At 34.0% G+C, this 15,019-nt stretch overlaps 1 protein-coding gene across 6 annotated transcripts in view; it reads left to right on the top strand.

Moving 5' to 3' along the window:
• N4BP2 (NEDD4 binding protein 2) overlaps positions 1-15,019 on the top strand; it is a 77,571-nt gene that overhangs the window by 46,894 nt on the left and 15,658 nt on the right. For 5 of the 6 annotated variants that reach the window (XM_087827732.1, XM_016206644.2, XM_016206663.2 and 2 more), the window contains 5 exons: positions 80-165; positions 908-953; positions 2,224-2,420; positions 6,355-6,473; positions 11,060-11,198. In XM_087827732.1, the coding sequence (XP_087683858.1) occupies positions 80-165; positions 908-953; positions 2,224-2,420; positions 6,355-6,473; positions 11,060-11,198 (587 nt within the window). Of the gene's footprint in view, positions 1-79; positions 166-907; positions 954-2,223; positions 2,421-5,054; positions 5,186-6,354; positions 6,474-11,059; positions 11,199-15,019 lie in introns of those variants that run through there. The other variant, XM_016206675.2, reaches the window with a different exon arrangement.

Raw genomic sequence — 15,019 nt, 5'->3', positions numbered from 1 at the left:
CATAAAGTGGTTGAGTATGTTTTTTGCAAATGCATGAGTAATGATTATATTTTCTTTTCTTTTTCCCCCCCTTATCAAGGGTCTCTAACAGTTGAGGATTGTGTGGTTCATATAGATCTGAATCTGGCTAAAGTGATTCATGAGAAATGGAAAGAATCTGTAATGGTTGGTAGGCTTCTTCTTCTTTTTTTAAAAATCCTCACCTGAGGATATGTTTATTGATTTTAGAGAGAGAGGAGGGGAGAGAGAAAAATCGATTGGTTGCCTCCGGTACCCACCCTGATGGGGGATTGAACCCCCAGCGTAGGTATGTGCCCTGACCAGGAACCGAACCCACAGCCTTTTGGTGTATGGGAAGATGCTCCAACTAACTGAGCCATCTGGGTAGGGCAGGTAGGCTTCTTTCTATAAAGAGCTCCTTTTGTATCCATTTTGTCACCTTTGCTCTTCAGTAAAACCTGGAGTGCTTTTCAATTTGAGAGAGAATGAACTTCTACCATTTAAGAGATTACTGATTTTTATCTCTTTCCAGTATTTTAGATTGTTTCTAGACTGGCTAAATTATATAATTAGTGATGAAGCTCAATATGTTGATTTTTTTTTTAAGGGAATAATTCATAAATAGTTTTTATTCCCTAAATTAAAGACTTGCAGTACTGATTGAGTAAATTTCAAAAGCATAAGAATGAATTAAAAAAATACAGCATAAGAGCTCAATAAGTGGAAAAATATAGATGTAGTCATACTTTATAATTTTCTTTACCTAATTTTATTGTTTTACTTAGATTTTAGCAAGAACAATTGATAATTTTACAAAGAAAGGTGATTTCTAGAGAAAAATAATACAATCTTGTTTTCTAAAGCACCTTCTTTTGCTAACAATCCTCTGTTTTGTATTTGTGTTTAGGAGCGACAAAGACAAGAAGAGGTATCTTGTGGCAAGTTTATGCGAGGTAAAGCACCTATTTTTACTTCTAATGATCTTGTTTCGACATTGAAACTTGGTGTGTGTGTGTGTGTGTGAATTTTAACTCATTTTAAGCATACTTCCATAAAATATGTTACCCAAGAATTTGGATTTGCAAATAAAAGTTCTTTGAAAATTGTCTTATGTTCACAATGAAGGAAAAAGACTCTGTAAACTATTTAGTTTTCATGAGTGCTGTGGAACACGTAAGATGTGCTCTAATACATATAGTCAAGGTGTTTCCTGTTCAGATTTTGCTCTGAATAAATAAAACTCTCCTGGTTTGAGAGCAATAAAAGTATTCATGCGTTTGATTGAAAGCATTGTTGAAATATTGCTTATTCAGAATTTTTCTTGATGTTACTATTATTAGAGTAAAAAGGTAAGCCTGCTTTTTTGGTACATCTGCCAAATTGAAAATATTTGATTCTAGAAGACTTCTTTGATAGCATTGTCCTCAGTGATTAGTGCAGGGTGCGTAGCAGACTTGTTAATAAGGGTCTTCCTTTTGTGTGTGAGTTCCTCCATATACTTCAGTCCATTCCACACTGAGATTGCAGGTTGAAGATTCTTAGGATGTGCTCGTGTCATAGCTTTAAGAGCTAAAGCTGTTTGAGAGCTAGAGTTCCCCAAAGGGTATCAAGAGTTGTGCAAATGACAGTATCTACTGTTTTTTCACTCTCCAAGAAAGCAAAGGAATGTATCAGAATGTGTTGATATCCCTTAGAAATGCTGGTATGTTACACATTGTTGTGGACTTCTTAGAATGTTTAGCTCCTTCCTTATGTTGAATGTTGAATATCATTTGCTCAATATTTATTGGGTGCCTCCAGTGGGTTGGTTACATATTTGCCCAAATATTGATGTTTTCAGTCTTTGGAGTGGCTGGACAGAACTGATCAGAGCTGATCTAGGTGGTCACTTTGAGCTGGTTGAAGTTTCCTGTGTTTACTATTGTATATGTCACTATTTTCTGTTTGTCGATGTGATATGAAAAAGAGTAGGAAGCACTGAGTTGATTTACAGTGATACCTAGATCATGGCTCACTTGAAATATTTCTACATTTACACATGTCATTTCTTGCTTGTAGTTCATATGAAGGTGTATTTTGAAACTTCAGAGTTGCATTATATTTAAAAGCTAAAAGTAAAAACCTTGTTTCCTGGGTCTCTCTGAGGTAGATATAACAGTGTATAATGCTTAATTTGTATGTTTTTTTGTTGAGGGTCTGACACTTTTTATACTGCTTTTGTAGATCCTTCCCTGGTTGGGCATATTGGTCTTGATAATACTGAACAAAAGTCATCTCAGAGAACAGGCAAAAAATTACTGAAGACTTTAGCAGCATCTGAAACGTTACCCTTATTGGATCATTGGAATACTCAGACTAAAAAAGTATCACTCAGAGAAATAATGTCAGAAGAAATTGCCTTACAGGAAAAACACGATTTGGTATGAGTTAGTATAAATATTAAGCCTTTGCCTCTGACTCTTGGTTGATTGTGTATGTTTACTTTGTGATTTTCATTTGATACATACATTTCCTAGCCTAGAATCTGTATTTAACTTGATTGAAGTTAATGTTAAAATTGAAAAGTATTATAAACATAGTTGAAAACTGGAGGTTTTCACTTCTGGGAAATTAGTTGATATTCTACAACAAATTAATCTGTGTCAGATCTGTTGCTTTAGATTTAAATTTTCAGGTGATTGAGCTGCATATTTCTTAGCTTTTTTTAAAAAAATCTTCACCCCAGGATATTTTTTTCATTGATTTTTATTTTTAGAGAGAGTGGAAGGGAGGGAGGAAAGTGTGGAGGGAGAGAGAGAAACATCAGTGTGAGAGAGACAGACACATCAACTGGTTGCCTACTACATGTGCCCTGACTGGGGCTGGGGATCGAGCCTGCAACTGAGGTACATGTCCTTGACCTGGAATTGAACCTGTGGCCCTTCGGTCTGCTGGCTGGTGCTCTAACCACTGAACCAAACCTGCCAAGGTTTTAGCTTTTTAACATTTATGCAATTTTTAAATTCTAGAAACATGAAAGAAATCTTTCATTTAAAGAAAATTTCATTTGTAAATTAGTAATAAGAAATGTCTCTTGCTATTAAAGAATTATCTATTTTTTAAACAAAAGTTTTTAGAGAATGTTTGAGAAACTTAACAATTTGAATTAAAAAATTAAATACCCTTATCTAACTTCTCAATCAAGCAAGTTCAAACAGAAACTTCATTTCACTTGGCACTTTTTGTTCCTTAGCGTGTCTAATTACATGAAGCCATAAGTGCTTTCCTTTTTCCTTTGCATTTGTCCTTCTTAGTCTTTTTTGGTATTCTGAAAATTAGTATTAGGGAATTTTTTAAAAAATCCTCACTGGAGGATATTTTTTTCACTTGGTTTTCAGAGAGAGTAGAAGGGAGAGAGAGGGAAACATCAATGTGAGAGACACACATTGATTGGCTGCCTCCTGCATGCACCCCAACCAGGGCCAGGGATAGAGCCTGCAACTGAGGTACGTGCTCTTGGCTGGAATTGAACCTGGGCCGATGCTCTAACCATTGAGCAAAACTGGCTATGGCAGTATTAGAGAATTTAGAAATCAGAAGAAAAAATACCTTAAAGGTTATTTAATCTAATTCCCAAGGGGGAAAAAACCAACAACTTTTAGATGGTGATCTTAAAAAACTTAAAAACTTAAAAAACTTTTACTTTCACTCATTTGATTGCTCAAAGGAACACCTTTATATTTGGTTGAAATACATAGAATTGGGGCATAAGAGGAAAGATGGGATTCCTCTACCTTTATATTTATTTTCTCTAGTTATCTTGTTAATTAAATTGGAAATATGTTAGCATTCCCATCTTTGCATGTTTATATAATCCCAGGAACAATCTCTTCAGTAGGATCTTACAGTTTAGTGTTGTTTTACATATCCTCTTCAGTTTATTTATGTAATAAATTAGACAAATGGGCTTTATTAAAGAATAGGGAAAGCCTAGAATTTATGCCCTAACTGTGTTAAACTTTTTGTTGAAATGCCATTTTCCACTGCTGAAACTTATATTTACGGTTCTAACCTGTCTTTTAATCTCTCAATATACTAGTGAACAAATGAACATCTTTGACTTCCCAACTTAATGCACTTTTTTCCCTATCATTTTTGCTTGTCTTTGTATGGGTTGCGTAATAGAAGTTTTATTCTTTGGTCCATCCCAAGAACCCTCTCTGAGGTAGAACCCCTAGTGAGAGAATTTTGTGATGCTTTCTCCTCACTCTTTGTCCCCAAAGGAGAAATACACTTTGTTGTGTTTTTTTTTTTTTAAACAAAGAACATAAAATAAACTTTAGGCATAATGTATGAATAGAATAATCAGTTGTAATATAAGATTAAGGTCATGAGTTTTCAGATTTTTGAATTTAGTTTCAAAACTCTATGGCTTGGTAGATTGCTGTTAAATCTGATCACTGAATATTTTAGTAAGTTAGATTATAATGCATATTTTAAATAAACCATGAAATGTTTTAATTCTTGAGGTGGCTGTTTCTATTGCTCTGTGATGTATGATATGGTCAGTTTTACCAATCCATTCTTTTACCAGTCAGATGGTCACCTTCTTTTGTTCTTCTTTTATTGTTATTTGGTGTTACAAATGGCCTAAATGTGCTTAGGCTTCAAAACCAATAACTATTCTAGGATTGTCCTATCCTAGGCTTACGTAATTTTTATATTTAGGAATTTTCAGAGTCACCTTTGAAATTTGATAGGAACTTATTTTTCAGACATTAGGATCTTTGTAGCAAACAAAAATATTTAGTTATAGTGTCAGCAAATTCTCTTAGAGTTAGAAATCACTTTAGAATGTTTACTATAATCCTAGGTTAGGATTAAAGTAGCACATTTTATAAAGTTCTTTTGGTTTGGCAATTTGAACAAGTCCAGATATGACTGGTGAAAAAATAACAATTAGTAACAATTCTCATACAGTTATTTTGAAGTAAATATGCTTGTGAAACTTTTAAAAATTGTGAATTTTAAGATTTTCTGTCAACCTGAATTTGCAACTTATTTGTACATTGTAGTTTCTGCCCATTGAGGAGAATATGTTTTTGAGGACGTTGTTCACAGCATCACACAGTGTCCCTTTTATGAGGACCCATGGGAGAAATTTCTCTCAGGTCTCAGAAAAAGCTGTACTTCTCCTGAGCAACTGGTTTGTTTTTATTTTATGGACACTGAGAATCTTTGTTTCCCCCTTTGCTTTGGCCACTAAGAAGCTCAGAACTGAATTTGTGGCCCACCTTTAGCAATTGTGCAGGATTTTGTTGCATGCATTTATGTACTAATTTTACTTGCTAGCTTTATTCTGTATTCTTTATTTTCTCTACTCTCTGACTTCATTTATTTATATCCTGTTTTTTTATATAAATGTCTCCATCCTGTTTTATGTAATGTGATTGAATGTGCTGAGTGTATATATATGTGAGAGAATGTATGTATATAGGGTGTCCTCCCAAAATGCATACACGCTTTGAATGATTATAAAGCCTGTTTATTAACATACAGTTCATTTTCAAAATTTAAAAGAAACTACAGAAATGAATAATTTTTTTTGTCAACGCATTCTCAGACTGATGACCATTCTGGTGCAGGCACTGCTGATAATGCAAAACAATGGAATCGCAAAATCAAGAATCATTTCGTTCGGTATTTATGTGCCTTCAATTCATCAACTGTTCCCGGTCTTGTACCATAAAACTTTACATTTTATGTGTCCCCATAAAAGTCTATAGGATAAATTTTCTTTGTTCAAAGCTTATTCTGGCTTCACCCATTATTTCAAATCAGTTAAACCTGAAAAGAAGTGAAAATTGAGTTATCAGCTGTGTCCCCCAAAAATGTATACACACTTTGAATAATTATAAAGGCAGTGTTTATACTCCAACTGCCTTTTCAAACTTCCAGTAGCATTTTATGATGAATTTTAGCTTAGTCTGGTTGAAAAGAAAGAAACATCAATTAAGCTATCAGCTGTTAAAGTGTTTATACATGTTTTTGGAACACCCTGTATATTTATATATACATGTACACATATGTATATGTGTGATTTTGCGTGTCTGTGAATATATATATACATATATATATATATATATATGTATATATGAGCAGCTTCAAATACTTTGTAAAAATGGGATATAAATAAATAGTGCAAGAATACTTATATTACTAATTTCAGCCTTTAATCAGTGAAGAAAGTCTGTGATTGCCTTTAAATTTTTAGTCTTTTTGCAATAAAATAACCATGTTTTGGATCAGCATAATTAGTATTATAAATTCCATTTTAAGGATTTTTTTTTTTTTTTTTACTTTTTTTTGTCTTAGAAAAGGGAGCCACTTATGTTTGAAAAAGACTGTGCCACTAAACTAAAGGAGAAACAGCTCTTTAAGATATTTCCATCCATTAACCAAAATTTTCTGGTGGACATTTTCAAGGACCACAAGTAAGTGCTAGAAGGGTTGTGTGTAGTTTCTACTGTGATATCATGGAAAGCATGTGTTACACATTTTAATCTGGTATTTTTCTGATAACAAAAATAATATAAGTATATTATTATAAACCATTTAATGCAGTGTACATAATGTAGAAAGTGAGCACTTTCTGGTAGTTGGTTTATATCCCTTCTCATTTTGTTTTTACATACAGTAGTTGTACATACTAATATGTGTACATACATGTGTACCTCTTTGCTTTTGTGTTTACATACAGATATATGCTTCACCCAAAAAGAGGTTGTGTTTTATGTACTGTTCCGTAGTAGTTTTGCTGGTACTTATTTTTCCTGTCCATACTTCATGACCTGCTCTTTTCTTTTTAAAATCTACAGAGTATTCCATAATATTCTTAAAGTGATTTCTTAAATGACTGTAATTTATTTAAATATGCTCCTATTTATGGACTTTTTGGCTTTAGAAAAATTGGAAACCATGTTGTACTGAGCATCCTTGAACAGCATACATATTTGCATGCATGGGTGATTGCTATTGTAGGCTAGTTCCTAAAAGTCAAATTGCTGGTTCAGAGTATGTACATTTAAAATTTTTATAGCTAATGCCAAATTTCCTTTGATAAAGGCTTTCCATATTAGTAATATCAGTAACACTGATAGTGTAACCTGCTCTGGATAGTAAGAATCTTTAAAATTTTTGCCTATCTCATAGGAAAAGTATTTCACTGTTGTTTAAATTTTTGGTTTTTTGATTCCTAGTAAGTTTGAGTAATTTCATTTCTGTTTCTGTTAATTGCTTGGTTGCTTTTTGTCTATTTTTCCTTTGGTTATTTGTATTTCTATTTTAAAATTTATTTATTGATTTGAGAGAGAGAAACATTGATTTGTTTTTTCACTTATTTATGCATTCATTGATTGATTCTTGTGTGTGTCCTGACTGGGGATTGAACCCTCTACCATGGTGTATTGGAACGATACTTTAACTGACTGAGCTACCTGGCCAGGGCCTGTATTTTTTTCTAGATTTGCGAAGGCTCTTTATATAGTATGTATAGTAATCTTTGTCTGTTAATGTAAATTATATTGTTTTTCTGGTGTGATATTTATCTGTTAATCTTATATAGTCACTTTGGTCACATACATGTTTTAATTCTAACGTTTTATCAGAAAATCTTTTTTTTTTTTAATTGTTTCTGAGTTTTATGTTTTTTTAGGAAGTCTGTTCTGTGCCAATTTTATAAAAATATTTTCTTGCTCTGGCCAGGTGGCTCAGTTGGTTGGAGTGTCGTCTCATATACCAAAGGGTTGCAGGGTCAATTCCCAGTTAGAGCGCATACTGAGGTTGCAGGTTCAGTCCCCAGTCAGGTGGAGTATAGGAGGCAACTAATCAAGGTTTTCTCTCTCTCCCCTCTCCTCTCTCTTTCCCCCTTCCTCTCTCTCTAAAGTCAATAAAAAAACATATCCTTCAGTGAGGATTAAAATGAACATATTTTCTTCAGTGTTTTTAATTGTTAAAATTCTTAATTTATCTAGCATTCTAATGTGTATAGTATGAGGTGGAGATCTAACTTAATTGTTTTTTCAAATGATTAACTGGATGACTAGATCATCTCTACCCACTGATATTAAATATACCACTAATGTTTACTATGTTCCCAAGTACACATTTCTTTCTTTTCTGCCAACATTTGCTATTTACTTTAAAATATTTTAATTCTAATGGGTGTGACCTGGTATACCATTGTGTTTTTTAAATAATATTTAAAAAAAAATTTCAATTACAGTTGACATACGATATTATATTAGTTTCAGGTGTACAATATAGTGATTAGACATTTATTTAACTTTTGAAGAGATCACCCGGATAAGTCTAGTACCCATTTGACATCATCCATAATTATTATACATAGTTATTCCCTGTGCTATACATTTTCTTTTAAAGGCTTTTCAAAAATTCCATTGAATTGTTTGTTTGGGTCTGGATTTCCACCATATTGTTTTAATTATTGTAGTGTTATAGTGTGTTTTAATATTTGGTGCATTAGGAATGCTTCTGGTTTGAATAATATGTACTTTCGTTCTTATATATTTCTTACGTCTTTTTAAGATTCTTTTGAGAATCTAATATAAATTTTTCTTTAGTTTATTAGTATATTTCTTATCAATCACAATAATAGGTTTTTAGAATAAAACATACTTTACCTTTAGATATTTATTTATTTATTTATTTATTTATTTATTTATTTTCTTTAATGCAGTGTAGGAATTGATTTCAAGATTTTTGTAACAGTAATTAGATGTTATTACTCTTCCTTTGCTATCTTTGTCATTTTGGGTTTTATATGGTATTAGGTTTAATAAAATAACCTGGCAAGACTGCTGTTTTTCTCTGTGCCCTAGAAAGTTTAAATAAATTAGTACCTTGAATGTTCTGCCATTGTGCCTTTTCAGGGAGAAGGTCTTTAGAACCTTTCACTATCTTTTTAAGGTTATTACTTTATTCAGATGTTTGCTTTTTTCAGTCTTTTGTGGTAGTTTGTCTTTCAGAGAATCATCAGTTTACTTTGGTTTTCAAGTTTATTATTGTTAAGTAGCATATAGTACTTTCATAATTAAAAACATTATTTTGTAATTAATTACATTCCTTTTTCCTATCTTAACATTCTTTTCTCTATTTTCTCTCTTGTTTTTGCCATTTATTAGATTGGCCCTTTTAAAGAACAAGCTCTTGGTTTATTGGTTAAAGACTTTGGTTTTATGTTCTCTAATCATCATGTTAGTTTATTTTTAATGACTCCTTTTTATTTTTGATGATTTCTTAAAATTTGTTGATATATTTTGAACTATTTGGTTAGTTTATTTCCTTTTAGACTTAAATAACATACATGTAAGGGTATGACTTTTCTATACAATGTTTTGATTTTGATATGTAGTATTTTCATTTTCTATATAATCTCTAATTCAATTTGATTTTTCTCACTTATCCAAGAGTTTTTAATTGTTTAACTGGTTTGATGGCTTTGGTGGTGGTGGTTGTGGTAGGGGGAGGGTTATTGTTTTATTTTGTTTTGTTGTATTGGGATATAAGAATGTTGCTTGGAGAGTTCTACTTTTTGGAATTTGAGATCTCTTTGTGGTTTAATACTGTTAGTTTTTATAAATACTACGTGAAAGTCCTTTTGAAAAAGAATATTCTTTTTTCTGCTGAGTATTCAGAGTTCTAAATATGTCACTTAAGTTTTTAATGGTATTGTTCCAATCCACAATTTCCCTATTTAGTTTTTGCTACCTAACCTGCTATTTTCTTAGAGTTATGTGTTAGAATCTCCTAAGGGGCTAGGGATTGGGGTTATGCTGGCATATGACAAGATGGCCTGACATGAAACAACCCAGAGTTGGGATTCCCTAGGCAAGCTAAGGAGACTGAGTGAGTTCTTTTTGGGAATACCCCGTGTGGTTGGTCAATCAGGCCCTCAGGTAGGTTGCCTCCATTTGCCTGCCAACAGCTGGATAACTTCAGCTTCATCCTGGTAAGAAGGGTAGGTGGTTCAGTTACTGCAGTATATGCCTGAGGTGTAATTTTCAAGGGCTGTACCTTTCAAATAACACCACTGGTGGACACTGGCCTCCAGCCCCAGGAGGGGATAAGCCAGGTGATTTTAAGAGCTAGTTAGGATGTGAATAATTGTTAGTAGCTTCCTATCCCTAGAAACTCCTGCATATTGAGCATTTCTGAGACAGCAAGATGAGAGAGACCTAAAGTGGAATTGGTAGTCCAAAGTGATACTCCTTCAGGGATTATCTTTAATAAATTGGAGAATAAGAAAATATCACATTATTTTGAATAACTAGTTATCACATTTCAAAACTATTTCTTAGTGCTCAGTTCTTCATTATCTGGCTGTTAGAAGAAATCAGAGGCATAAATAGTCTGAAATAATGAGCGGTATAAAATCATTTATAATTTGCTTTGGAATGAGTTTCCTCAGATATTAGAACACAAGTGTTTCAGATGTTTGTCAATTTCTAGAATTTTATACTACAGATAATAAAGTAACACCATTAATACATGCCTGAGTAATGTAGAGGTGAGAGGAAGGATAGTGTTCTACTTTTTCCTTTCTGTATCCCTGCTTAGATTTCTTTGACTAAAACCCCATGGTGTAAGTAAAGAGTGAAATTCAACACAGTAAAAATATCAGTTTAAAGATCTGTTGTCTGTGCTTAATATTTGAAGGAAACTGAAACCATGTGTGAATCCAGTAAGAGATTTAAGAAGTATTAGGTGATACTTCTAAGATAAAAGATTTGTTATGTACAGTCTACCTAGAATGAAAGATCAGAAAATGAATGATCAATATGTTACCTTTTAGTATTCATTTTTCAATCTAGTTATTGAGAGCTTATACTTAACAGGTTTCCCTCTGGTCATTTTTGAGTCTTTGAGATGCATGATGGACATTTATGAGTCCATTTTTTAATCTTCTTCTGAAATGTTTGAAGGATTGCTTATGTTAATGTTTCCACATAAGTTTTATTGTCATTTATTGACATTATATTTGTACTTAAACTCTCTACAGCTATTCATTGGAAAACACAGTGCAATTTTTAAACTGTGTTCTTGAAGGAGACCCTGTAAAAACAGTTGTAGCGCAAGAGTTTGTTCACCAAAATGAGAATGTCACTTCTTACACTGTACAGAAGTCTAAGGAGAAAAAGGTATAGAATTATTTTTTACTATAATGGTAAATAAACGTGTATGAAAATATAAATGTTTTATTGAGATAATTTAATGATTTCTCACCATTTTGACTAGATTGGGAATTTAACCACCAATAGCATATTTGGTTTAGAATGTCTCTTTACTCAAAATAATGAATTTATACCTGATTGTTTTTTTTCCTTCAATGCCTTTGTCATTGTGTACCACAAGCCCTTGAATTTCTGTAACTTTTTCTGTGTAGAGTCTACACAGTAGAGTATGAGGCTTCATTGAACAGCAGTGGGATTGTAATATAAATGGATCTTAGGCTCTAAATATGTGGGCAGAAATATTTAACCATTTGAGAAACTGCCAAACTTTTTTCCAAAGTGGCTGCCCTATTTTACATTCCCACTGGCTGTATATGAGGGTTACAATTTCTCCACATCCTCTCTGACACTTGTTATTATCAGTCTTTTTTATTAGAGTCATCCTAGTGAGGCTGACGTTGCTTTAAGGGTACTTGGTAAGGCACTAAGACATGGAGGTGGCATGAAGGAAGAAGTTTATTATGTACATAGGTCCCTAGTAACAGGAAGTGTGGCCCACCACCCAGGGCTATATGGGGAAGCACCAGGATTGGTCAGGAGCCAGAGGGAGTAGGGGGGAAATGTTGGCAAGAGACTTTTTGTGTGGTTTCTGTGGGAAGGAATGTGTGAGGCGGGGTAAGCAGGTTTAGGATTGGCTAGTTTGAATAATTTCAGTAGGCTTTGGGGCATAGAAACCATCCCTAGTTTTCTAGTACCTGGCCTGGGTATGTTGATGGTGGCCCAGAGAGTGAGAACCCCAAAACCCAAAAGGAGATGGTTGCAGTATGGGCTCTAGATTGGTTGGTTTGCATATCTAAGATGCACTAGCAGGTGAGTTTGTTATCTCTAGGGATTCGTTAACCCCAGGGTTGGGGTGGGAGGCTCTTTCTCCAGGGGTTAGCAAGGCCCCAGATGTCAGAGAATCAGAATTCAGGAAATAAAAGATATGGTTAATACAGAAGTGATTTCTTGTGATTTTGATTTTCCTGATGACTGGTGATGTTGGACATCTTTTCATGAGCTTATTGGCCATTTGTGTATCTTCTTTGAAAAAATGTCTATTTGCCCGGCCGGGCGTGGCTCAGCGGTTGAGCGTCGACCTAGGATCCAGGCAATCGGTTCGATACCGGGTCAGGGCACATGCCTGGGTTGCGGGCTCGATCAATGACTCTCTCATCATTGGTGTTTCTCTCTCTCTCTCTCTCTCTCTCTCTCTCCCTCTCCCCCTCTCCTTTCCTCTCTCTGAAATCAATAAAGATATATTTAAAAAAAGGAAAAAAAAAAGAAAAAAAACGCCTATTTGTATCCTTTGTTCATAAAAAAATTTTTTTGGAGTTGTTAAGAGTTCTTCATATTAGATTCAAGTTCCTTATCAGTCATATAATTTATAAAATTTTCTCCCATACTGAGGGTTGTCTTTTCACTTATTTGATAGTGTCCTTTGAAGTACAAAAGTTTTAAATTTTTTGATGATGTGATCTTTTGTTGCTTATACTTTTGGTGTAATGAAGATTTACACCTATTTCTAAGAGTTTTATCGTTTTAATGTGGATTACATTTAGATTTTGATCTATTTTAAGTTAATTTTTGTATAGAGTGTGAGATAGGGGTCCAAGTTCATTCTTCTGCATGTGCATGTCCAGTTGTCATAGCATCACTTGCTATAGACTATTCTTTTCCCATTGAACTTTCTTGTCACACTTGTTGAAAATGAATTGATTGTAAATTTATTGCTAGACTCTCAATTTGATTCCATTGATCTGCATGTCTGTCATCATGCCATCACCACACTGTCTTGATTACTGTAGTTTTGTATTTTATAGTAAGTTTTGGAATTGGAAAGTGTGTTTCCAACTATGTTCTTATTTTTTCAAGATTGTTTTGGCTATTCTGGTCCACTTGCATTTCCACGTGAATTTTAGCATCAGCTTGTCAGTTTCTGCAAAGAAGTTAGCTGGGATTTTTATGGGGATTGTGTTGAGTCTGTAGATCAGTTTATGTGTGTTGCCATCCTAACAATATTGTCTGTGAACATGGAATATCTTTCAATTTATTTAGGTCTTCTTAATTTCATTCAACAGGGTATTACAGTTTTAAATATTAAGTTTTGCATGTCTTTTGTTAAATTTACTTAAAATAATTTTTTTATTGATTTCAATGAGGAAGGGAGAGCAAGAGAGATAGAAACATCAATGATGAGAGTCATTGATCGGCTGCCTCCTGCACGTCCCCCACTGGTTATCGAGCCCGCAACTTGGGCATGTGCCCTCATGGGGAATTGAACTGTGATCTTCTGGATCATAGGGCTGTGCTCAACCTCTGAGCCACACTGACTGGGCATCCATTTTTTCTTTGACTATTTCACCATCACTTAGTTGATATATAGGATGTAGGTAATTTTGATATACGTGTGATCTGTTAGTGATGTACATGGAGCAGGAACCAAGTGATACCACTGATGCCTGTGTACATCATGTATAGATAGGTGCAGTGTATTAGGAAATGCAGAGTGTGTATAAGATAATGATGAGGCCTTCAAGGCCAAACTGTGGATGAAGATTACTTCTTTTCTCTCCTGACAAGAGAGCAAGGCACTGTAGGTCATTATGGTGATAGAAGAGGTGATGGGGAGAAGGTATACTTACTCAAAGTTGGAGATGATTAGAAAATGTTGGAATCAGAAAAAGATTTTTGTGAGTTATGTAAATGTTGGCCAAAATGTAAACTTTAAGTTATTTTGGAGATTATTCTTAATCTTTCTCAAAAAATGTAGGCAGGTGTCACAACTCTGATAAAAATCTTTTTATATTTGTGATCAGAATAGTTTATCTTTGATATCCCAGGACCCTATGGAGCCACAGATACTAAAGGGGATTATCATGGTACCAGTAATGTTTTGGTTTATCTGTTTTCAAGATGCTAACATTTAAACTGTCTTACTGCCCTGGCTGGTGTGCGTGAGTGGTTAGAATGTTGGCCCATGCACTGAAAGGTCGCAGGTTCGAGTTCTGGTCAAGAGCATGTACCTGGGTTTCAGGCTCCCTCCCTGCCCCCTTCTGGGTGCCTGCAGGAGGCACCCAGTCGATGTATTTCTCTCTCCCTCCACTCTGAAAAGCAGTGGGAAAAAAATCGTTGGGTGAGGATTAAAAAACAACAAACAAAAACCTATGTTTTATTAACACTACTGCTTTTCTCCTTTAGCCTTTAATAAAATTTATGTTTGTTATGATAGGAAATGGTTTTGGTATTATAGTATATCATGTTTTCAACAGAATAAGTGGCACTAATTAGGTGAATTGCTAGGAAGCATGTATTTCACTCGGCCCTTGTTAATGAAGTTATAGTAAACCACATCACTATCAAATGGGTACAAAAACAAATCTTAGTTTTATTTTAAAAGAGAATAGCTATTTGAGAACGCATCTCTCATTGAATGCTGTTTTTTTCTGTTTTAAAATAAGAAATGAAGGGTCTCTTCCTAGAGAACCAAATAGGATTTGCATTTTTTAGTATGAACACCAACAGAGACTCTAATGCTATAAAATATTTATGTTTATAGTGTTAGTCACTATGGGCTTTTCAAAAGTCATAGAAAGCGCTTTTATTATCCCCTCCCCACAAAATCTTTCATTTTATCGGGGATGCAAGCCATACACTTATAGAATATTTAAACATTAATATGAACCAGCTTGTGGTTAAGTTTTGGCAAGAGTGACATAAGGATATAGGTCCTGTGAATATTCTCTGTC

This window comes from Miniopterus natalensis, chromosome 1, assembly GCF_054644295.1.
Source record: "Miniopterus natalensis isolate mMinNat1 chromosome 1, mMinNat1.hap1, whole genome shotgun sequence".
Lineage (NCBI taxonomy): Eukaryota > Metazoa > Chordata > Mammalia > Chiroptera > Miniopteridae > Miniopterus > Miniopterus natalensis.
This window is presented reverse-complemented; position numbering and strand designations above follow the sequence as displayed.